The sequence below is a fragment of the Castor canadensis genome, chromosome 13, assembly GCF_047511655.1.
Source record: "Castor canadensis chromosome 13, mCasCan1.hap1v2, whole genome shotgun sequence".
In the NCBI taxonomy this organism is placed as follows: Eukaryota; Metazoa; Chordata; class Mammalia; order Rodentia; family Castoridae; genus Castor; species Castor canadensis.
The window spans coordinates 72422035-72448248 of record NC_133398.1 but is presented as its reverse complement, the minus strand read 5'-3'; the positions used below and the strand labels follow the sequence as shown (position 1 = coordinate 72448248).

The 26214-nt window shown below is 37.8% G+C and overlaps 1 protein-coding gene across 2 annotated transcripts in view; it reads right to left on the bottom strand.

Moving 5' to 3' along the window:
* Positions 1 to 26214, bottom strand: part of Mamdc2 (MAM domain containing 2) — a 149064-nt gene that overhangs the window by 14322 nt on the left and 108528 nt on the right. Inside the window, exons 10-11 of one of the 2 annotated variants that reach the window (XM_074052015.1) lie at positions 9042 to 9135; positions 6959 to 7107 (exon numbers count right to left, since the gene is read on the bottom strand). In XM_074052015.1, coding sequence (XP_073908116.1) covers positions 6959 to 7107; positions 9042 to 9135 — 243 coding nt within the window. Of the gene's footprint in view, positions 1 to 6954; positions 7108 to 9041; positions 9136 to 26214 lie in introns of both variants that reach the window. The other variant, XM_074052014.1, reaches the window with a different exon arrangement.

Genomic DNA, 26214 nt, shown 5'->3' with positions numbered 1-26214 from the left:
TTAGAATTTGGAAAAGTTTTTCTGCATTGCCTATCAGTTAAGTCAGCAGCTGTATCTCCCTTGGAATTGTGACATATGATGATTTATTGATTCTAAAAGTCACACAATAATGTCACATATTTATAGTGTGGCTTTTCTAAGCTTCTCTACTTAATGGTTGTCTATGACTGAACATCTACATGCAGTTGTCTATAAAACAGCTTTGTATGCCTCTCCACTTTCTTTTTCTTCTCTCCGAGTGTGTTCTTCCAAGTGTAGATTGATGGACTTTAAGGATGGAAAATGAAAATGTGCAGTGCAGACTACAAGTACAGGTATGTCATCTAAAACTTCCAGAATACGTTACATTAATTTAAAAAGGACCCTGTGACTACTAATGCCAAACAAATACCCTTTTAGTCATCAAGGAGAAAGATACTGTGTTGCTGGTCCAAAATTTGAGTCTAGTACTTTCATAACACATAGAATAGGAAGTGCTGCCATTTTTGTATCCTGCCATTACTTTAGTGCCTATATTTGAAAAAAGTGACATAGAAAAGTTTGTTAGAAGTAAATGCAATAAATCCACCATGCAGGCAATAGGATATCTCTTTGTTGGATGTAATTTCATTATTGCTTAGGTTGTATATCTAGACATAAGCAAGCTTATTGTTGCTACCTCAGGATCCAAGCAGATTATTATTAAAATGCCCTTGAATGGATTCCAGTAATATTTAAAATGTGTATGTTGCCTTAATTGATCTACAAGATCCTACCTGCCTCCAGCATCCTCAAAATCTATGAATTGTTGTTAATTTGTAGAGTCGATTAAATTTTTCTCATTAATGCAGAATGTATGAAATTAAGAATGATGAATTTCAGTGACATTCATCTAAGCAACATTACATTTACTAGATAAATCACTTTTAAAAATATGAGGTGATTGTAGAAGTGGTTTCTGTGAAAGTTGACTATAAAAAGACATCTGCAGCACTTTATCACTCTGATAATTAACAAAGATTCTTTGCTTAACCAAACTTTAGTCAGACTCCTAAATCTTTTCCTAGACCTACCTGTATACTTCCATATAAAATTGTTTCGTTAAGAACTCTGCTAAATCAGGAGCTACCACCCTGAGTATCAGTAACATTTGACATGTGAATAGGTTCCTCATCCTCCACCATCCCCCAGGTGACATGTGATCTGCCTTCAGTAACAATCCCCTTAGTAGGTAGGTATGGTGTTACATGCCTATAATCTCAGCACTCTGGATATAGAGGCTGGAGGATCCTGAGTTCAAGACCAGCCTGGGCTATATAGTAACACTTTGTCTCAAAAAACCAAGTGGTGGGGGTGTAGCTCAGTGGTAGAGTATTTGCCTAGCATGCACAAGTTCCTGTGTTTGATATCCTACACTGAAAAACAAAAAATGGGTCAGTTCAACCAGAATCCCTCTTACCCTTGATGCACTCAGTAATTTTCCATGCACTGACCTCCACACAACTCTTGATTTTAAATTCTCACTTGCCTGTACTATATTCAAAGTTGAGGGAAGAGATTACCTTCCCCTCCACTGAAAAATCACATTGCAGGGGTCCCTATGCCTGTCATGATGACTTGAATAGTCTGCCTCACTTACTTCAGTAACTGTTACTGAACCATTTTTTCTTTAACATAACTGTCCCTTAAATTTATTATTCAAGAGGGAGAGTTATAAAAGGAAAGACATAAACAATAGCATAATCTGTCAGGTACTTCACGGCTAAGAATGTGCAAATTTTAATACTCTCTGCCTATTACCCCTTGCCAAAGAACAGAACACCAGGCAGTATCATCTCAGATATAGTAAGACCTTGAGTAAACAGTCAGAAAATATAAAAAGTGAATGTAGTTGTGACATGCCAAAGATATAAGGATCTCATTCAAAACAGTGTTGGTTAGCTTATAGCACAGAAGAAAAGAGCAAATGTCTTTAGTTTTTGAGTAAAATAAACATGTAAATAAATGTTGCTAGAGTGAAATACCAGATACACCCCCTTCTGGCTCTACTGAGTAACTGGTAGCAGATCTACACTCTGTGGAGAAAACTTAGGAAAAAACAAATGAATAATTCTTTCTTTTTGGGTGGGTAAGGGTGGGGATATTTGTTTTGAAGTTGTTAGACAGCTTTCCAAGCAGCAAGGCCTCAAGGGGCCAGCATCCCTGAGAAAATGGAAGGTCAATGAGATGAGCTCAACATTTTCTGAGATGTTTTTCCCTTTCAGGCATTTTCCTATGAGTTTATAGGCTAAGTAGAAAGCATCACCTAAGTGACAGAGAAACCAACAGATCTTAGTGGGTTGAGAAGACAACTGGAGTTCAAGGCAGCCAAAGCAGCCAGGGCATTTTCCAAATTCTTTACTTTCAGAGAGCAAGAATCAAGAAGTTAAATGCAAAACAAAGTGGAGTTTTCAGGACTCTCATCAATTGAGTGACAAAAAATTGAAGTGTAGGACATACTAGAGAGGTCAGTCTCTAATTAAACTCCAGACTGCATTCTTAGAGACCATGTCAGGAGTACAGGGAGAACCAGAGGTAGAGTCAGAAAAACAGAACTGCAACCCCACCTGAAGGTGGTTGACTTCTAATTGAACTAAAGGGAATGGCTCTACTCCAGTTGACTATTTGAAAACTGATAGAATCCTCTCTGGAGAAAAACACCATCATGGAAGGGCACATTCACACTGTCAAATATTCAAATTAATCAGACATTTTAAGAAAAGGGTGTGGAGGAAGAAGGCAAACTCTATATGTGGGAAAGAAGCAACCCAAATATGGATTTATCACACAAAGACTATAAAATAAATATGATCAATAATTTAAGACTATGACTATACAACAATATATTGTAGAGCACTTGCCCAGCTCACTTAAGAGTTAGAGATTGAGCCCAGGGTGATATACTCAAGAAAATGGGTGATAAGATGGAGACTTTCACAATAAACAATGAATTCCAATCTGTTAAAAAGCAGGCAAATGTGAGGAAGAAAAGAGTGCTCGTAGAATGATAGAGTAAGTACCTTCGAAAATCTTTACAAAAAGCAAGAAGAGCTGGGCGCTGGTGGCTCACACCCATAATCCTAGCTACTGAGGAGGCAGAGATCAGGATGATTGTGAGTTTGAAGCCAGCCCAGGAAAACAGTTTGCAAGATCCTATCCTGAAAATACCCAACACAAAACAGGGCTGGTGGAGTGCCTCAAGTGGCAGACTACCTGCCTAGCAAGTGTGAGGCCCTGAGTTCAAGCTCCAGTACTGCACCCCCCAAAAAGCAATGAGAGAGAGAGAGAGAGAGAGAAAGGAAAAAAAGAAAAAAGGTCAAAATCAACTTTTTGAGAAATCTGAGAATTAACTAAAGGTTTGCAACAATCCAAGAGTGATTGTTCAAGAAAAATGATTGCAACCTTTTCACTTGCACTAGTCCCATCCCATCTCTCCTCCTCCGTAGCAGAATTGAAATCCAAGAGCTCTACAACTAATGCATCTGTGGAAAGCAGTAGCCAGCAGCCATTGGAAGGGGCAGAACGGGAGTGCAACTTCCTGAAGCTCCATCGCTGGCTAATTGGCATTATTTGACCTGTGTGGCAGCTGACCAGAAGGCTCCATTCCCAGAGCTTGTGTTTGTTTAACCTTGAGATGATGTATTGATTTTAACAAACACACAATGACCTGACATATTTATAGTGTGGCTTTACTGAGCTTTTCTTTTTATTTAATGGGCACATATCGACTGATCATCTAATGCAGTTGTCTATAAAACAGCTTTGTATGCCTTTTTCTTTCTTTTTGCTCCTTGTATGTGTTCTTCCAAGTGTAGACTGATAGGATTTAAGCATGGGAAGTGAAAAGATAGAACTGTCTCAAGTGCTACTTGATAAATGCCTTATCTTAGACCCAAGCCACGTGCCAATTGCCTCCTTTCTTTGATGTGGAGGCTTTCTTCAGTCATTTCTGGATTGAACTTCTGCAGAACCACACACCCATGTGACTGCAACTCAGCAATCAGGGAGGGGTGCGAGTCAATGCTGAATAGGCACACTCAGTGGAATACAGGAGCCTGTGGTCAAACAGTTGTCCCTTTCTCTCCTTAGTTTATGGTCCTAAGATGTATTTCAAAATGGCTTCTTAGATGTCCCCACAGGATCAAACAACCAGTTGGACATAGCAGTGGGCCAAGTCCATGGTGCATCTTTGTATCAGCTCTCTTCTCCTTCCTTATTTTATGGTCTTTGTTCCACACTCTTGCTCTTTGGAATCATATCTCCAAATTTGATACCTGTATATAAGTTTACAATTTAGACTTTACTCTCTTGGAAATGCTAGTTGACAGTATACTACAGGTCAGCCAAACATAATCACTTAGCATTCCCCAAAGTCGCCCCACTGCTTAATGGCTTCATGCCTCATACCTGTTTTTCCCTCATCCTGAAATGCTTTCTCACTCTCTTCCATTCCTGAAGAACTCCAACTTATCCTTCAAGACACTCCCAACAGAGCTAGCTGTCCTTCAGTGTGGTTTCACCATCTCTAACACATAATCCTCTTCATTTTACCTGTTGTATTTTTGAGGCCTGGGTTGTATCCTCATTATTTAATGCACAATGTACAGCAGGTGCTCAGACAATAATGGAATGAATCAAGATTTCTGTAACATTGCTCTAAGTTAATGATGAATCCCAGGTCTAAGACATTTGATTCTTATGTACATGTAGTTTCAGATATGAGTAACAAGACAACAAATACAAGTTGTCTTAAAAGAGTCTTTGTTTGCTTATGCTTTAATGTTTGAATTAGCAGTGCTTGTCACTTCGAGATCTGAGAGCCAGTACATCAGCCTCAATTAGGTCACACCATTAGAGTTTAGGACAACGGAAGCCACTCTTCTGTGTATTTGGGGTATACAATGGGCGGGTGGGTTGAATTTCTGGAGTTAAAGCAATAGTATTGGTATGCAGACACTAGAAATAGCTAAAAAATGTGGATTCTTTCTGCTGGATGAAGTTCTCGTGATGTACAAAAATACCATTGGTTTAAACATAGCTTTTCTAAAAGAAAACACCTTTCTTTGGTGTAAAGGGTGTAATGTATAAGTTTATACTGTTACGTGAAAAGATGTGATGTTCACATATAAGCTGTCATAGTCATTCTGGGTCGTGTGTGGTGTCCGAGTATCATGTTGGCTGGGGGACTCTGATGAGGTAGAGTGGACAGAATATCGCCATTAGAGCCAAACAGACCAGACAGTCACTTTACCAGTTACTACTGTGTGGCTCTGGAAGAGCACTTAACTTCTCTGAGCTTCTGCTTCTTCAGAAAAATGAGACCTTTCACTTATTTTACAGGTTATGGTAAGGATGCAACCATTCTCAGCAGAGTGCCTGCATGTGCTAAGTGTTCAATAAATGATCACTAGCTTTATCATTTCCCCCAGTAAAATGGTTATTAGAGTAATTTTAAGAACAAAACCAAAACACCTTCAATCCAATGTTATACATCTGTAGTTAACTTGGGCACAGCACAGCAAAATCTGGTTTCTCATTTACATTATTGTGAATAGGAATAAAAAGATATAACCTATAAAATATTTTATTTAGTTAGAAACTAGAAGGTATCTTGAGAACCTTTTGGAAATATGTATGGAAGCATGTAAAATGAAGCATAAAGAAGACAGACTATAGAAATAATTTACTTTAAAAAATCAACATTCTCTATGTTGTGCACCAGAGAATTTCATTTAATTCATCAAATACTCACTCAGAATAAATATGGAACACACTAAGAAGATTTTGCATTCAATTTTTGCAGTGAAGTTTCACCCCAGCCAGTTGAAATATCCTTTTGCTTTTGAAGAGACAAAGCAAGCACAACCATACCACTTCCTTGAAATAAAGCCACGCCAAGTTTGCTAACTTATGTCCCCATAATCAAGGAAATGTTAGTAAAGGAGTAGAATTATGAGTAATTTAATATCTACTGTGTATGTTTTTGCCAGATTTTCACAGATTTTGTGGATATGGGAGGTGGCAAAACAAGGTCTACAACTCAAACATGCAGTTAATTTAGCGTAAAGACATGAGGAGCATGCTACTGGCTATTTAACTTAAAAGAGTTTTCCTGCTTTTTCAATGTTCAGTGCATCACACTAACTCCCAGGACTGGCTACATAGTAAGATCTTATCTCAAAAAGCCAAAGACTGTCCACTCTACTCAGTAGTAGAGTGCTTGCCTAGCATGCACAAGGCCCTGGATTGCATCTCCAGCACCACAAAGAAAGATCAACCTTTAGTTTGTAGCTTGTACATTGTCTATTGAAAATGCACATCTTATCGCCTATACTCTGAGAGGACAGCTCCCTCCATTCCAACGCTAAGAATGCTGAGGATCATGTTTCCCAGGTGATTTTCCACTGTTGTCTCACCAATAGAAAGCTTGGAGGCAGCTGGCGGAGTGGCTCAAATGGTAGAGCACCTGCCTAGCAAGTGTGAAGTCCTGGGTTCAAACCCCAGTGCTGCCAAAAAAAAATTATGGATGAAAGCTTGGAGTCAAGCTTGTATTCATCATTCTCATCTGCCAGCACATTTTATATACTAAGCCTCAGCCCTGGCTTTGGCTTCAGTTATCACCACCCCCCCCCACACACACATACCACCACTACCACCATTTTTTGTCCCTTTCTTACTTTTAATCCTAATTTTAATTAAATAATCTTTACCTGCCTATCCTTGTAAGTCTTTTTCCATTCTCTTTGCAGCAATATACAAGCAAGGCTATAAACAGAAAGGATTATTTTCAGTGCACCTATTGTGTGTGTAGAATTACATGTAGCTCATTCTGGACATGAGACATGAATTCACACATTTCAAAATGCAATCAAGAAGCCCTAGGATGCCTACTTTAGAAGGCTTTCTTAGGAAACAGCACCATGTGGCATAACTCACCTACCCCAGTAGTGTGATCTCCCTTGGGTCCTGTGTAGGAGGTGGGAGTTTCTCCCCTTCTCCTGTGCCAGCTGCTCGGGTTTCTTTTCTCCTGCGTAAACGCACATTCATCTTGATCAAAAGTACACTCTCCAGGTGGAGGTGGAAGTCTCTCTGCAAGGAAACAGCAGATGTTGCAATTGCTGAGATACTTTCAATGAATATGCATCTTAAGGCTCCCTGGCAGCCCATTCTGCACATCTGAGATGTGTCTGGACATACGCCATGTATATGACAGTCAGCCCCCCACTGGTGGGTCACCTACACCAAGCTCTTGCCTCCAGATAAGACTGTGTCCCACCATGGGTCCTACCTTAGAGGCAGAGAACAATAAGAAATCTAAATCTGAAACACTGGGATACTCTGAGAAGGAAACTTCCCCAGCCTTGTGAATTTATTTGTGTGAATAAGCTTACAAAGCTCTAACAATTGGAGGCATATTGTCTTTATGAAAATATGAAAAATAATAAAATTGCACAATGCAAGAGCTTTCTTCAGGAGTTCAGGATGAGTGACAGATATGCTCAGAAGAACTCCACAGCTGCTTTGGGGGAGGTCTAAATGTACTTGTGGAGGCAGAGCTGTGCAATGCAAATGACTTAAATTTCTCTGGGCTTCAGTGTTCTTATCTGTAATGTGGAAATGTTAATGGTATCCACTTCATGACTTCCTGAGAATTAAATGAGATGATGTATGCAAAGTATTTAGAACATGAAGTTCTCAATAACTCTTAATAAAATAAATATTTAAAATTGTTATTTGCTAGTAAGAGCTTTATTTTTCCATTTCTAAAGACCAATACTTATCTTTGAATGCTATCATTAATAACTTATTCAACTTTAAATCTATTTTAATGATATGTATAGGAGTTAACAAATTATAATTAAAATGGAATCAGTTATGTTATTTCCACATAACTTAAAATCACACAATAGCACATGGTAAAAACAACAGCTTCATTCACATACAAAAAAAGTGTTACTTTGAGATTCAAGATAGTATCTTGAAATTTTTGACATAAACTTTTTGTAAAGAGTATTTTGCAAAAATTTAAAGACCTGACTAGTCAGTGAATGTCTTATTAGGAAAGATAGTAAGCATTATTATAATAACTTTAATAATTATTATTGCTTTACTGCTACCTCCCAACTTACTGAGGACTTCTCCTGTAGCTGGACTACACTGCACCTTCCTTCATCCAGATTCATAGCAATTTTTTCCAATAAAATAGTTTGCCTTTTATGCTTCTCTTTTATTAAGGACTTTACTTCATTTTATTTGATATTGAATACTAATGATGCCTTATTCCCTCTCCCATGTCTTGAGTGTAGATATTTTTATCTGTATTGTCCTTGTGGGATTTCAGAAATCAAAGGAGTAAAAGCAAGTAGTTTTAATTAAATAAACATAGAGATTATTCCCCAGTGCCAACCTGATACCACAATTTGTCTGTCTGTTAAAGAAATGGATACCCCATGATTTAGGACGTGATGTACTTAGTAGATCCAGGCCCATGATCTGAGTTAACATTGTACCATTTACTCCCTGGATGTCATATCTACTACACAGCTTACTGCTCTGACCTTATTTTGTCACTATCATCAATGCTTGGTCTATTATTTCATTGTCATTTAATTAACTTAGAAGATATTTATTTTATTAAAAATTTAAAATTATGTGTATTAAGTATCTGTGAAATAAGAATTTCATAAATTTTTTATCATTTGAAAATATGTATCCAGAAGACAACATCAATAATAATAACAATACTAGTTAAAAAGAAGATATTTGTTTTTAAAGCACCATTATGTGCCAGGTCCAATGCTAGAGAGTGTATAGGTATTATTCACAAAAGTTAGGTAAGTATTGCTAACTTCCTTTACAAATGAAGAGAAAGGGGTTAAGTCACACATTCAAAGACACATGTACATTGCAGTCAGCATTTCTAAATTCCAAAGCCTACTACTTCTGTCAGGAAAAGGAAAGGAAAGACTAGTGTAGATTAAATGCACAAGACAAAGAGCTGAAATGATTGACGGCCTTCTTACCTGGAGACCGGCAGCTTCCCAACTGTATTGTAATATCATCCAGGGCTACGAGCCCACAGTCCCAAAAACTTTTGCATAAGCTCATGAAAACCACCTGCAATTCATAAAAATAAAGTTATGAATTCTGTTATCTAAAAATTGGAAACTCTTGCAGCCTGGGATTTACTTAGCATAATGCCCTGTATAAGCAATTTAAAATACCTCTTCATTGACCATATGGATAACAGGACATGGTGATATGAAGAATGGTTACCTGGAATTATGTTATTTTGAGTGGTGTCAACCTCATAACAATATATTGTGTATACTTATGTCAAAACTAGAGACATCTTTAAAGAATTGATAGTAAGAGTGAGGAAAGCCAGAAGTTAACAGAGAAAAGCCTATCAGATTTTAGATATTTTCCCTAGATAATCCACAAAGTATGTACAAAGTTGATGGCTTTCCAAGCATTTTTCAAACATTTCCTGTACAAACACTACAGATTTTTTTGGAAATGACTTTCTGGCATTGTGTTTTGTGAACTAAGTCCCAGTGATTTGCCATCTGGAGACTTAGGTTCCATTTCCAAGACAGAGATCTATGTCCCAGTTGGTATTGCTAATAAAAGCCCCAGCTGCAGTAATTTTATTGGTCCAAACATTCTTATTGTTGTATGTGAAGGAAAAACAAATTTATACAATAAATTATTAAAGTCATTATGCCAGAGAAAGAGAGAAGTCTTGATTTCTTCCCATTAGGCTAATTTTAAAGGCTATTTCTCATATACATAATGCCCAAAGAACAGTTCTTAAAACATTTATATTAGATTTTCACTGTACTTGTGGGTTACAAAGCTGTTTCACATGTATAACTTAATATTTAATTAGCACAAGCTCATATGGTCCCTGTTCAATTCCTTAACAAATCTCAATTCAAATGAAGACAAAGGATGATATAATAGAAGGTAAAAGTCTACTTACAAATAATGAAAATACTTGACTTTTTACATTCTAATATTCAAAATGTTATGGATTAAATTTATTTGTATCAAATCAGTAAGGTCCTTTTGTTTGTTAATGATCAGATAATTAGAGTATAGTATTTATTTTAGAAGAAATTTTTTAAATCATGTGAGTTTACCAGAATGCAAAATATAAAGTCTTCAGCCAAGATCCTCAGAAGAATTACTAATTGTATGACATGTGAAGGTTTGTTTGCACTGTACTCAAAACACCTTAAATTCTAAACAGGATAGTTTGAAGATGTACCAATGTGTAACTATGTAGATTTGCAAAGAACAAAACAAAATGGTAGTTTTTTTCTTTGTTTATCTCTGTTAATTTTTCATCTTAAGAGATTCTAGAGATGATCTGAATATGTAAAATATTTTACTTGCAGGGTTTATGCTTGGGAACTTATTCCCCATTTGGAAGGCAAAGACCTGTGCCATTAGCCCTGAGTGCTGTCACATTTTATCAGTGCTTCCTATTGTTACATGAAGAGGATTTTTAATTTGTCTCATAATTTATCAGCTTAATTGTACCGCAGAGAGAAAAATCTTGGCTTTCTTTCCTTTTGTCAGTTTTAAAGTCCATTTTTTCACAAGTAGAGTGGAAAAGTGTTTTTTCAAAATGAAAATGAGGAAGTGAAAGGATGCACCATGTCAATTTTTCCCTGAATAAAACTCAAACATTTTATATGGTAATGTATTTTAAAGAGGAGAAATATCAGCATGCTTTCATATGTTTACTACAGCATTATTTTATAATAACCATAAAATCAAACAATCACGCAAAGGAAATAAGCCAAAATTTCAAAAAGAAGAAATAAACTATGACCCAGCCATCTAAGATACATCAACACATTATGATACGTCAATCATTAGGTCTGAAGGCTTGTGAATATTATTCAATAGTACAGAAATAGATTCTCTCGTAATGCCAAGTTTAAAAAAAAGCTTGTTAAAAAAGTAAAACAAGATAAAATCATGCTTAATTCAACTAAGAACACATAGAAAAAGAGGAAATTATACCAAATATCTAATAATTATATTAGTTATAAAATTATGGGTATCTGTTTCTCCTTATTTTCTAAACACTCTATAATTTATCATTTACACTTGAAAAAAAGCAAAAAAGACTCAGGATATCTAAAATTAAGATGTAAAATAATGCCTGGCACCAGTGGCTCATGCTTGTAATCCTTGCTACTCAGGAGGCAGACATCAGGAGGATGGAAGTTCAAAGTCAGTCTGGACAGATAGCTCTCAAGACCCTATCTCAAAAATACCCACATGAAACAGGGCTTAGCCAAGTGGTTCAAGTGGTAGAGCACCTGCCTAGCAAGTGTGAAGCCCTGGGTTCAAACCCAGTACTGAGGGGGGGGGAATATATAAAATTATGAATTAGTATTTCCTAGACTGGCACTATTTATTATGGTAACCACTAGGCATACATATTTATTTAAAATAACGTTAAATAAAAATAACTTATTCAGCTACTTTAACCACACGCCAAAACGCTCAATTACTGTAGCCACATGTAGTTAGTGGCCAACTGAATTGGACACAGTAAATATGTGATGTTTCCTCATTCTAGAAAGTTCTCTCAGATAGACCTCCCTGGCTCTTTTGGTTATTCCAAACGATTTGTGAACTGCCACAGTGGGTTGAATGAGATGTTAAAAATGTTTTAGATAACAACAGCTACAAGGCTTTCCCTATCTACAGCTTTCCCACCCTTGGAACACGAGCCAGACCACATGCTCTGTTTGACAAAAGATCCCCAAAGTCAGTCATCTACTGACTAGATTCTGACTATGGCCTCCAGTCTCAGTTTTGTTTGGAAATTGTCTGTCAGGATTCCAAAATACAAAAGCAATAGGACAGGATCAGCTCGTTTGGTCTAGCACACTGGATTTCCCACTTAGGTACTTGTGGTGGAGAGGTTATTTTCAGGTAGATGGTAACTGAGCAAGCTGCTGGCTTGCCTTGGTTGAGACAGGACAAAGGGAAAGTCAAATATTTTGGCCTGTTCTTAAGAACTCTCCTGGAAAGGAGGTAAGGGAAAAAATGGGAATATAATAGAGGAAGTGAACTTGTTCAAGGTACACTGTATGCATGTATGGAGTTATCACAATGAAATCCCCTCATATTAATGTAAGCTAATTCAAGAGTAAAATAAAATAATAAAAAAAAAAAGGACTTTCCCACTGGCTCAAGTTAAAGATTGTGACAGGAAAGTAATCAGCCATAGTTTAAATTCTTGAGGTGCTTATTTATCCTCTTGTTTGTTCATACATTTAAAAAAAATAATGTTTATGTCATTTCAGGCAATATTCAGTGGGCCATTTTTAAAGAGTGGGGTTACAAAAAGAAAACAGCTTGCAAATGTATTAGCATCTATTTAAGAGGGAAAGAAGATGGAACAAGTAAAACGATATCCCTCAGACAGATGTTCCTTATTTTATATAAATCTCTTAAAAGTTAGGGCAAATTTTTAAAAACGTTATTTCCTTTTTTTTATATTTTTTGGTGGCACTGGGGTTTAAACTCAGGGTCTCACATTTGCTAGGCAGGCATTCTTACTGCTTGAGACACTCCACCAGCCCTTTTTTTGTGATGGTTTTTTTCAAGAAAGGGTCTCAGGAACTATTTGCCCAGGGCTGACTTCAAACCTCAGTCCTCCAGATTGATCCTCCTGAGTAGCTAGGATTATAGGCATGAGTCACTGGGGTTGGCAGGGCAAATTAAATTTGTGTAAATCAATGGTGCAAATCAATGTGTTTCAGTATACTAAAGGTATACTGAATTACTTAGGTACTAAGTAATACTTTAAAATTTTGTTTTGATAGGGAATATTCATTGTTGGAGAAATCTACCTAGATTAACTTTGAAAACACAAATAAGCAGTGACTAGAGGACTGTACAAATATTTTTGCAAACAGTATAGTGAAGTAAGTATCAACAGTATTACTTAACTTACTTCTCATTGTACTAAAAAAAGATATGCACACGTTCTTTTATCCACAACAGGGAAATTCAACCTTAGCACATTGATATTTTGGGGCCAGTTAATTCTTTGTCTGGGATGTCAATAGCAGCTTGTCTGGCCTCTCTAAAGCTGACGAGCAGGTTAACTGGCTCGTAGCACTAGCAAGTCTATTTTTAACTGCTTCTGTTTTACCTTACTCCTCTATGCATCCCTGCCCAAATAATTAACCAACAAAGCCAGCCCTGCCTGCAAAGCCAACAAAGCCAGCCTTGCCCGCAAAGAACAAGGGAAACCATCAAAGAACACCACCATTTGACCTTCTAATCAGTCATCTTTCTGCATGTTTACAAGAACACCTGGTGAACTATGGACAACATCAAAACCATGTCAAGAGAACTGATTACTGCAACAATTAATAACTATTCTGGTGCTTATCTAGCTATGACTAAAACCAGATCCCCTAAGAAACCCCATATGTGCTTTGGTTGGATAGAATTTGAGTGAAATCCCTCCATCTTCCAACTAACCAGCTTATTGCCAATGAAGTTGTCTCTGAATTACTGGCTTTATTAGTTGGCAGTGAAAATGGAACTTTCATGGTTACAAACCAACTAAATGCTGGTATCACTACCCAGGTCATGAGAAATCAAGAGTGTCTCCAGCTTTTTTCTAAATGTCCTGGGGGAAGGAGGGACCATGTCAAAATCTCCCTGGCTGAAAACCACTGGTGAATAGTAGAGCAAACTGCTGTGTGGATTATAAAGCCCCTCTTAGTAGCTCCTTAGAGTATACAGTCTCTCGTTAGGCTCTTTCACATGTCCCCTCATTTTGGACTCACTGTTGATTTCAATCTATTAATTTCCCCCACTCAGAACAAGACAGTTTTTACATTTTATTTTATTTTTTATTTACTTTTGGTGGTACTAGAGTTTGAACTTAGGGCCTTACACTTGCCAGGTTGATACTCTACCACTTGAGCCATGCACCTCCCTCCCACCCAGTTTTAGAAATGGACTAGATTGGGATCTCTTTTCTGCACATCATGAGGTGGTGGTTTTAACAAGCAATGAAATATCCTCAAGACCTGGAAGCAAAAGGTAAGGGAACAGAAGTTAGGGCAGACGACTAATATGCAAATAGAGTCATTATCTCCAAGAGTGTCAGGGCTTTCCTGGTCCAATTTCCTGCTCCTGTGTCATCAAAGGCCAATAGAATCACCTCTGTGGTTTCATCTTTCTCCCTTTCAAAAAAAAAAAAAAAAAAGATCGACTTTCTAGAAACAACATAATGATGGTAGCGGACTTTAAAAGGTAACTGAGCAAACTTTATGCGGGTATAGAACTCTCTTCTAAGGTGTTTTTTTTTTTTTTCTTTTCTTTTTTTTTTTGGAGAGGAGAGTAAGGAGATGAAACCTAACCACAAGGCTAGCAGAGGACCAGACTTCCCCTACACTAGTAAAAATTCAGTAAAGTTCTTGGTGAAAGCTCCAGGGGCAAGGGCTGGGGATGTAGGTCAGTGGTAGAGTGCCTTCATAGCATGCACAAGGCCTTGGGTTTCGTCCCCAGCACCAGAAACCTGAGGAAAAAGACAAGTAGAAAACAGTTTGATCAGGAATTTGTTTTCCCCAAATCAAATCAGTTTGGGTTTTAAAATAATTAGATTTACTGATTTTCACTTTATGAGGTGTCAGAGTTTAAGTCCTATTCAACACAACGAACAGGTTTTTGCTAGGAGAAGGGAGTTATAGGATATAATAAAAAGGCCTTTCTTGTGCAATTTAAGAGAATTGTTTGTATTAAATAGTTAAGCACTGGTTGAATTAACTGGTTTTCCACTGCCTTTTAAAGTACTTTACATAGTCTGTTTCATAGACATAGAGTGACATAGACATAGACTACCATCTTTACCAACATAACAGCCCTTGGTAAATGAATTTCCATTTCCATAAATGGCCTTCCATCTTCAGATAGAAACATTTCTATCATACTCAACAAAACCATAAGTTACCTATCTCCATCAAAGGACCCTAATTCTGTTCTTGTTACAAGCACCTCAACCATTCACCAAATAATTAGATTGCAGGTTAAAATTAACTTTTCTTCAGGTGACACTAAAATCCTTTGAAATCATTTGCACAGGTAAATTTGGATATGGTGACTACAAAGTTGGTGGAATAATTATTCACATAATTACTATAATCTAGTCAGAGCCCTTCATTAAGACACTACTGTTACAAGTGTAGGATATATGATAAAATATAATTGTACTCACTTAACTGTTTGATAATAAGTTATAGTAGAATCTTAAAAATACTAAAGCAAAAAGAAAAACAATACAAAAATTTTGAAACTAAAATACTTGGCAAAAAAGTGGAATTTTCATAAATCCCTAAAGACAGGCTAAGTGGAGCTTTAGGTAGGAAACTGAGCGGTGAGATTTTAGCATTTCTTAGAACCTGACCATATTTTGGGAAGCAGCTGCTAAATTATAGCAGCATACCTCCTGCAGATGCTATATTTAGTTTGCATATCCCACAAAAGGCAGAATGACCATGTGTTTTTAAATAAGTCTTTAGCTGACCAACACTTTTTTTAAGGATCCATCTGTTTCTTTTTTTCTTTTTTTAAAGACCCATCTGATTTAATTCAACTTTTAGCTTTGACAAGCAACAAAGACTAACCAGCTTCCAGATTTTCCAGTGTGAAAGTCTTTTTGCTCATAAAAGCCTTCAGTTCTGGGGCACAGGGCATGACGTGATAGAATACAGGCTGACAGCCAAGTTTTTTTCTTGCTATTTGGGCGGTAAACACCCAAATCTTTCAACAAATCAGTTCCAGAAATCTGGTTTTTTGTTTTTTTTTTCCTTTTTTAGATCTTTTGGCCACTGTAATGGGAAGAGAGCTCAGACTCTGTCAAGTATGGGGTGCGGAAAAGGTATTGTTTGTGATATATAAGTTCACACAATGCCAAGCTGCACACCCAGGCATGAAACATCAGACCCTTTCCTGAAAGGCCGTATTTTGTTATACCACCCTGTCATTTTCTCCCTCTTTCCCTCCCTCCCTCTCTTCCTTCCTTCCTTCTTCCATCCCTCCCTCCTCCCTCCCTCTTTTCTTTCTTTTTTCTTTAGGTATTTTAAAATATGATTCCAAAAGGCATGATCTTGAAATTACCCACTTAATACACTGGACCTGTGCTTACCACCCACTTTCTGTCATTTTGTATTATGTCTGTTTTTTAAAAGTTTCAGTGTAGGGGCTAAGAAATAACACCCTAAAATATGTTGCTTTGGCATGCTGAGAACTTTGAATTGAAGAACATTGGAAGGGCCTCTGAAGCAAACACTCTGACCTTCACTTGCTCTTCAATCTTCTGCTGCCCTTTCTCTCCAAGATTGGCTATAGAAACTAGAATTCCTCTTCCTCAAAAAGTGCTTATAAAATCAGAACCCCTCTGAACCAAAGCCAGTCAAAAATCCTAGAAATGTTCCTCTAACTTTCCCCTACCTTTCTGTTTTAAAGTTTATTATAAAGGAATTCTTAAACATATCTTGTCTGATCATAAGAGCTCCATTTAAGAAGGGGTTCCTGCCCCATCCCGGGGAGGAAGAAATACTACAATAGAGAGGCCAAGAAGAATCTAGACAAGCCTTGCTTTCCTCCTTGCTTTTTCCACCCCTGCCTATTATTAATAGGACACATTCTTTCTAACTACTCATTTTTCTTCATGGCCATCTATGCTTCATCAGCCTTAGGCATAAGGGGCTTTCCCTGAGACTCTGGGTCTTCCTTTCTGAAGGCTTTCATGTCACAAAAAACTTGGATTAAATACATTTGTTATGCTTTTCTCTAGTTAACTTTTCAGTTGAAATAGGGGTGTTGTCATGACCCTCATGATGGGGAGGAAAGGTATCAAACCTTTCCACCCCAGCATCCATAACCTAGCATCGGAGCTGGAATCCTACATAGTTATGGCTGATGCAGAACAGGCTAACATGGAACCAGTTAACATCTCCTCTTTACCTCAAGGATGTCCTTCTCCCCCTTAGCTGATGGCATTACCTCTCTATTTCATACTGAAACTTTGAGTGTTTAAGAAAGAACCCCCTTAATTCTCTGTATCTACATCTATAACCTGGTCTTCATGTGTACTACCTTTCACTTCCTTTCCTTGGTTTTGGGAGCAAAGTCTAACTCCAAAGTTCATATTCTTTTCATTAGAAGACATGGATGGCTAATCTTTTTGTTTTTTGGTTTTTTTTTGACATAATTTTTTTTTATTGTTTTATTATTCATATGTGCATACAAGGCTTGGGTCATTTCTCCCCCCTGCCCCCACCCCCTCCCTTACCACCCACTCCGCCCCCTCCCTCTCCCCGCCACCCCCTCAATACCCAGCAGAAGCTATTTTGCCCTATCTCTAATTTTGTTGAAGAGAGAGTATAGGCAATAATAGGAAGGAACAAGTGTTCCTGGTTGAAATAAGGATAGCTTTACAGGGAGTTGACTCACATTAATTTCCTGTACGTGTGTGTTGCCTTTTAGGTTAATTCTTTTTGATCTAACCTTTTCTCTAGTTCCTGTTCCCCTTTTCCTATTGGCCTCAGTTGCTTTTAAGGTATCTGCTTTAGTTTCTCTGCGTTAAGGGCAACAAATGCTAGCTAATTTTTTAGGTGTCTTACCTATCCTCACCCTTCCCTTGTGTGCTCTCGCTTTTATCATGTGCTCAAAGTCCAATCCCCTTGTTGTGTTTGCCCTTGATCTAATGTCCGCATATGAGGGAGAACATACGATTTTTGGTCTTTTGGGCATGGATGGTTAATCTTACACGATGCAAAAGATCCAAACGGAAAAGAAACATGAAGTCTCTAAAAAAAAAAAAGCATTAGACAAAAGAAAGATAGCATTATTTTTAGTATTTTAGAACATAATTCCACACTCTAATAATGAGAACATTATTTTATGTAAAGACCACATAAACCTTTTGTTACTGAAGAAAAACAGGTGTTGAGGCCTTCCTGATTTTTATGTATACTCCTCAGGGAGCAGGTGGCCAATTGGTGACTTTTTGTAGGCCCCAGGCTGGCTGTGATTTTGTGTTAAAAAAAAAAACAACTGTTGGTTTAAGTTGTAGAGCACCTGCCTAGCAAGTGTAAAGCCTTGAGTTCAAACCCTAGTACTGCCCCAAAATATGCTGATATAGGGAGCTATCACAGTGACTTTTATTCATTTGTACAATTAGTACATGTTAAAATGTTATAAACAACAAACAAAACCACAATGCTGGGTGGACATACAAAGTGGCTTACTCTGATCCACCTCTGTTAGGGAGTTCCCTGCCCAAATACTTCCTGGCCAATGTAATGTAATACAATGCCAATGTAAGTTTCATGTTCAGAAAGGGACATCATAACATGGAATTATTGTTGTGGCTCACTTGGAAGGAACAGAACTTTGGGGAGCCAGGCAGAACACAATCAATAATGAGCAAAAGGAAGAATTTCTTCCTTTTCTTTTACCTTTAAGGGCTTACTCTGCTCCAAATGAATGTCTCCCTGCTCAGAAGACAGCAGACAATTTTAGCAATTCTTTGGAAATGCCCAAATAGGAATAATGGCTTTGCTTTACTCATGTCTGAGACATAAAGACAAATGTTGGCCAATTTTCAGAGATTCCAAAGGCAAAGTAAAGAGATGTGACAGGAAGAAGAGATGTGGTTAAAGTTCACGTAAGGTGAACCCTTTTTCAGCTATTTAACCATTCCTGATAACAGACAATTGAGTAGCTTCTATTTCTCAACATTACAAACATTGCTGGGATGTACAATGACAGGTAAATCTTTGTGCATAGCCAAGTACTTCTTGATGATAAATCTGTAGAATTGTTATATCAAAAGATTTGGGTCTTTGTTTTTATGTATACATGTAACTGAATTATAATCAAATGTATCCTCATACCAGAGTATATCATATGAAAATACTTACTTCCATCCATCTTTACATTTTCAGGGTAATGTTGTATACATATATATATAAGCCAACACACTCACACACATGTATCTCATATGTATAGATTCATATATAAATACATATATTTTGTATATAGATACATATGTATCTTCAAATATAGGTATATATATATATATATATATATATATATATATATATATATATTTCACTTAATTTAAAAAATAAATCATTTGCCAGGCATGGTGGCACATGTCTATTATCTTAGCTCTCAGGAGACAGAGGCAGAAGGATCAAGATTTATAGGTCAGCCTGGGCTACATAAAGAGATCCTGCTCTCCTCCCAAATTCCACTTTAGACCCCCCAAAACTGTACATTTATGGGACCAGGGGTTTAGCATGCATGAGGCCCTGAGTTTGTTCTCCAGAACAGCAAAAAATATATATACATATGCATGTTTATACATACATATGGATATATTTGGGTCTTAAAGTGAAGGATTTATTTGAAAATATACTAATTTTAGTATATAGATATGCATTTATATACATAAATTTTTTTCTAAAAAGTATTTGATAAATAATACAAGCATAATATAGTATAGATATAGCTATTAATATAAGCATCACACTACAGGATATTATATTTTAAAAATATCTTTATCCAGGTCATAGGTATATTATTGTATTATTTAAATTTTTTCTTTGATTATAAATGAGGTTGATGGAAAAACTGATTAGCAGTTTGCAAAAAACTGAAACTAGATCCATGTTTATCACCCTGTACTAGTATAAACTCAAAATGGATCAAGGACCTTAATATCAGACCCCAAACCCTAAAGTTGGTTCACGAAAGAGTAGGAAATACTTTGGAAATAATAGGCATAGGCAAGGACTTCCTCAGTGGATCACCAGAAGCTCAGTAACTAAGAGAAAGCATGGACAAATGGGACTTCATAAAACTTAAAAGCTTCTGCTCAACAAAATTAATGCTCTCTAAACTGAAGAGACCACCCACAGAGTGGGAGAAAATATTTGCCAGCTACACATCAGACAAAGGACCGATAACCAGTATATACAGGGAACTCCAAAAACTAAACTCTCCCAAAATTAATGAACCAATAAAGAAATGGGCAAGTGAACTAAACAGAACTTTCTCAAAAGAAGAAATTCAAATGGCCAAAAAACACATGAAAAAATGCTCATCATCTCTAGTCATAAAGGAAATGCAAATCAAAACCATACTCAAATTCCACCTCACCCCTGTTAGAATAGCCATCATTAGAAATACCACCAACAACAGGTGTTGGCAAGGATGTGGGGAAAAAAGAATCCTTATACACTGCTGGTGGGAATGCAAACTAGTACAACCACTCTGGAAAAAAAATTGGAGGCTTCTTAAAAATCTAAACATAGATCTGCCTTATGATCCAGCAATACCACTCTTGGGGATATACCCAAAAGACTGTCACACAGGTTACTCCAGAGGCACTTGCACACCCATGCTTATTGCAGCACTATTCACAATAGCCAAGTTATGGAAACAGCCAAGATGCCCCACCACTGACGAATGGATGAAGAAAATGTGGTATCTATACACAATGGAATTTTACGCAGCCATGAAGAAGAATGAAATCTTATCATTCTCAAGTAAATGGATGGAACTGGAGAACATCATCCTGAGTGAGGTTAGCCAGGCCCAGAAGACCAAAAATTGTATGTTCTCCCTCATATGTGGACTGTAGATCAAGGGTAAACACAGTAAGGGGTCTGGACTTTGATCACCTGATTAAGCGAGAGCACACAAGGGATGTATGAGGATAGGTAAGAAAACCAAAAAACAAGAAAGCATTTGATGTCCTCAATGCAAAGGAACTAATGCAGAAACTTTAAAGCAACAGAGGCCAATAGGAGAAGAGGACCAGGAACTAGAGAAAAGGTTAGTTCGAGAAGAATCAACTTAGAAAGTAACACATATGTACATGGAAGCAAAACTAGGAATCTCCCTATATAGCTATCCTTACCTCAACTAGCAAAAACCCCTGGTCCTCCTTATTAATGTTTATACTCTCTCTTCAACAAAATTAGAGATAAGGGCAAAACAATTTCTGCTTGGAAGCGAGGGGGGTGGGGGTGAGAGGGAGGGGGTAGGGGAAAAAGGGGAGAAATGACCCAAACATTGTATGCACATATGAATAAAAGAAATTTAAAAATAAAAAATTAAATAAATGAGGTTGGATGTATTTGTGAATTTATTTTCCAGCTGTTTTTTTTATTTGCCTGTATGTATTCTATCTTCTCAATTGCTTAGTTTAATTAAAGTCACAACTAAATGGAAGATAGTGGAAATCTGAATCACAGACTTAAATACCAACTCTTTTATTTACTAAAAGGAGATTTTTTTGTAAGAGAAAAAAATAATTAGAGGAGGCTATTTACAGAAACCATATTGCACAAAAATAACACAAGTTCCTGCCGCTAAGTTGCCTAAAAAAAATAACAAGAAACTTAGAGGTCATCTTAAAACATGTTCTTATTTCATTGAGTGGTGACATGACATTCTAATTTACATAGTTAATGTCAGAGCCAAGGTTCATATTCCTGACCTAGTGCTTTTTTATTACACAAATTTCGTTCCAACAAGAAAACACAAATTAATGACTTAGAAGACCCAAAGGATGGGGCACTTGAGATGGACTCTGAGAGAAGGGTAGGATTTTCTCAGCTATAACAATTGCTGCCAAAAGATCAATGAGAAATAACTCTCTGCTGCTGAACCCCTTTGAATAGGAGCATTGGAAGAGGAAGACACAGGGCAGAGGGTGAGGATTTGGTGAATGAGAAACTGCACCAGAGCACAGACAATAATTGACAATGCATCTTTCAGGTGTCTGAAGACTAAAGGAATAGGATGGGGGCAGCTTTGATGTATTGAGATGAAAGGAAAGTTTGTTGTTCATTTGTGTTGCATGCACGAGACCTACATATTCCTGCAGCGTGCTAATGGAGACTAATGGAGATTGAAGATTTATGAGAGAGGAAATAATTGGTGAAATATGGTCCCAGAGCGGGCAGGAGAGTGAAATCAAAAGTGGAGATAGGCAGGTTACTTTCAACTAAGAGCAAGAATACTTCCTTTGTCAGATTAATTAGGAGATGAAGATGGCAGGTAAAGATTCAGAGAGGAACAGAACTAAAGGGGTTTATATTGGATGTCTTCCTCCTTCTGGGAGATGAACCCAAGAGGTCACATCCTAAAAATGAGATAAGCAGGGTCAAGTTGGAAACTTGTGAGTGAAGATGGAAAATGGATCTAATCACTTAGGGTGGAGACTAGGGAAGAAAGTCAGGGAAAGAGGAGATGAACAAAGGCTTTCCAAAAGCATGAGGGTGGTGGTGGTGGTGGACATCAGTCATTTTCTCCAGTTGTGCAGAAAAGTGTGGGGCAAAGAATGCAGCAGCTGAGGGTTCTGGAGGATTAGGAGGATCAAAGTGGGAAAGCCAGAAGGATGCGGGGTTGGAGAGGACACCATGTGGAAGCAAGCATAGCATTGACCAGCAGCACAGAATGGAGGCTATGTTTTTGGCAGGGAAGAGGTCAGAAGAATGGGAGACCTGGTGAAACATGACAGAAGACTTTGGGAATCAGAAAATTGCACAATGTAAGGATGGGAAGTTGTTTCAAAGGGAAGAGCCACAGAGCTTGTCTTTAGTAAATAAAAATTCCCAGATCATACTTAGGATATTTGTATCCATGTGTGTCCCTATATGCAGTCAAATAAGGTCTTTCTACTTATGAGTACTCAAAAATTCTTTGCAGGACAAATTGATCAGGTACTGTGCAATAAGGGAGTTAACATATTTCTGACCCAGAGGCAGAAACATTTACTCTTTCTTCTTCCTTTGATGGAATTACATTGTTCTTCCTCACCATCAACTAATATCCATCAGCAGTTCTCTTTTCTGACTGCTGAGTACTCACTCTGTTCCAGAAATTATGTTGGCATTAGAGATTTAAAAAAAATGAAACATAGACCCCTAGTCTTGGACTTACAGTCCCTAAGCTCCCAGTCTGATTTAAGCAGATAGGCAGGTAAGCTGACAGTTTCAACATAACATGCTGGCCTATGAATATGGTACGGTACTAATAGAAGCTATGTAAGATAAGGTTCTAGGTCAGATGCTTCGAGGAAATTGTCACCCTAAACACAATTAAACAGGATTCTTTACCAGAGACCTTATCAAGAATTTCTAACATGTTACTCAATTCCCTAGTTGACCACAGAGCCCTTGTTCAATGGAACGTCTCAGGACAGTTGTGCTCCATGGGGACAAACCCCAAGAAGGGCTCACCTGGTGAAAAAATGTACTTCTATATTTTCACAGTGGCTAGGTGGGGGCTTTCTCCCAAACACATAAGTGATTTTTCAGTAAAGGACTTGGGGAAAACAGAGCCAGAGACCCATTTCATGATTCATGCCCTTTCAAAGTATTTCTTAAACAATAAAAAAAGCTATTGTAGGCTCTTCATGATTGTGTAAAAGCTGCTAGTTCTTTAAGAAAGTCTAGTAGTGGTTAAAAAAAAACGGTTTAACTCTGACCTGATTTTTAGTTTAAGGAATAGAGCACTTCACAGCAAAAATCAGGATGTAAAATTATTCACATAACAAAGAAATGTGACTTAGAAAAACATTCTTTAGTTTTTCTCTTTGGGGAGAGGTTTTTTTTTTTTTTTTGTCTTTTCTTTTTTGGTGCTGGGATCGAACCCAGGGCCTCACGCATGCTAGGCAAGCGCTGTACCACCGAGCTACATCCCAGCCCTAGTTTTTCTCTTTGTATAGGCCAAGAAATATACTAAAGGATTTATCTGATGTGTCTCATTTGATCTGTGCCAAAATCCTAGGATACTACTATGAATATCCTGTACTACCTGTGTACCTATTTTACATGTGAGAGAAAAGCAAAGGTTCCATGGATTGCAAAGTTACCTAAGTAGCCTAAGTTATAAAGGTATGAGCAGGGCTGGCATAGTGGCTCGAATGGTAGAGTGCCTGCCTAGAAAGCATGAAGCCATGAGTTCAAACCCCAGTACTGAAAAAAAAAAAGCCATAAGGAACAGAGAACCCACTATCACATTCTTAAGCATTATGGTACTTTTTCTAACCCACAGCTCTCCTTTGTGCTGGACCACTTTGAATGTTAAGCCCTCCCAGGAGCCAAATTTATTTCTGGAGTGGAATCACTGAGAGTCAATTTAATACAAATCTAATTTTTAAAAAAATAAATCCTGAGAGTTAGGGTTGTGCTTTCCTTGCTACCTGATCTGACACTTCTGATGTCAGCCAGGAGAGGGGTGGGAAGCTGAGGGCAATGTAGGAAAAGCATAGATTTGAGATTCAAAAAGTCCTGGACCTTCCCCTCAGTTCTACCACTTAATCGCTGTGTAAGGTTGAACAATAGCCTTAATTTTCTGCCTGAGCTTTTCTCATCTATTAAGTGGGACTGTAATGCCTTCTCTTCTTAGGAGCTGTGGCATCAAATGGTATGTTGGAAAGAGTTCAATAAAGTCCTTATTTGTTGCTAGCAAGGATAGCATTACTTAGAATCTGTCCATACAGTTACTTTGCTACAATGGTCTAAGGGAATTTTTTTTTTTTTGAGACAGGTTCTCGCTAAGTAGCCCAGGCTGGCCTTAAATTCTAGATCTTCCTAACTCAGCCTCCTGAGGATGGGGGATTACAGGTGCGTCCCACCATGTCCTGCATGGTATAGTGGAAATTCTTACCCTTGCTATCATTCCTTAAATGGGGTTATATATTATAGTTTTTGTTAAAGATTAGCCTATCTAAGGAAGACAGGAAGGAGTTATTAAACTGATTAGTTCATTGCCTTTAAAATGGGCTGGGTAAGTACTAATACAGGAAACAAAGATAAAGAAACACACAGAGTAGAAGGGCATGTAGGAAGCCACAGAGAGGCATGTGGGTATCAGGGGTGAAGGAGGAGAAATAAGGGCAGAGAGGCTGAAAGGTTTGACTTCTATACCATTTAGCCCAGGCTGCCCCTCACTCCGCTTGGCTCTGCTCCCATGAGACAGCCCATGGAGAGAAGAAAGTCAGCTCATGAAAGCAGGCCTTCCTTTTGAGTTGGGTCTTGACAAATCACACTTTTTTTTTTTTTTAGCTATATATATATTTTTTATTTTTCTTTTATTATTCATATGTACATACAAGGCTTGGGTCATTTCTCCCCCCTGCCCCCACCCCCTCCCTTACCACCCACTCCGCCCCCTCCCTCTTCCCCCCACCCCCTCAATACCCAGCAGAAACTATTTTGCCTTTATTTCTAATTTTGTTGTAGAGAGAGTATAAGCAATAATAGGAAGGAACAAGGGTTTTTGCTGGTTGAGATAAGGATAGCTATACAGGGCATTGACTCACATTGATTTCCTGTGTGTGTGTGTTACCTTCTAGGTTAATTCTTTTTGATCTAACCTTTTCTCTAGTTCCTGGTCCCCTTTTCCTATTGGCCTCAGTTGCTTTTAAGGTATCTGCTTTAGTTTCTCTGCGTTAAGGGCAACAAATGCTAGTTAATTTTTTTTGTGTGTGTCTTACCTATCCTCACCCTCCCTTGTGTGCTCTCGCTTTTATCATGTGCTCATAGTCCAATCCCATTGTTGGACAAATCACACTTGAATGACTTTAGGCACAGGATGGTGAGGACTAAAAGCACAGGCAATAAGTCTCTTCTCACAACAGTGACACGTGCATGATGGGCTCAGCTCATCATTGATTTCTATGATGTGCAACCTTGGATTAGTTTAATTGCATTCTAGAATGAGCACTAAAAAGAGACATTCTACTTCTTTTACAGGAGTGCTGTGAGAATTAAGTAAAATGACAGAAGGTGCCTACTCCCAAAGGAAGGTTTGGGAGCCTCACTTTTTCTAGCTGTACAAGAACAGACCTTCCCTGAGTCTGGATAGAGACCTTGACCTCTCAATGATCCCCTGCACCAAGGAGCAGACCTCAGAGTTATCAAAATGGTGGTTCAACCTCCAGCAATGTCACTTACCAACCTTAGAAAGGCCACTCATGCATTCATTTATTCATTCATTGACTGCATGCATGTCAAAGAAGTTACTGAGCAGAATTTTGCTGATGACCTACTTGCACCAGGCACAGTGCCAGATGCTGTGGACACAAGTGATGAGTTAGGCTGACAAGGTCTTTGT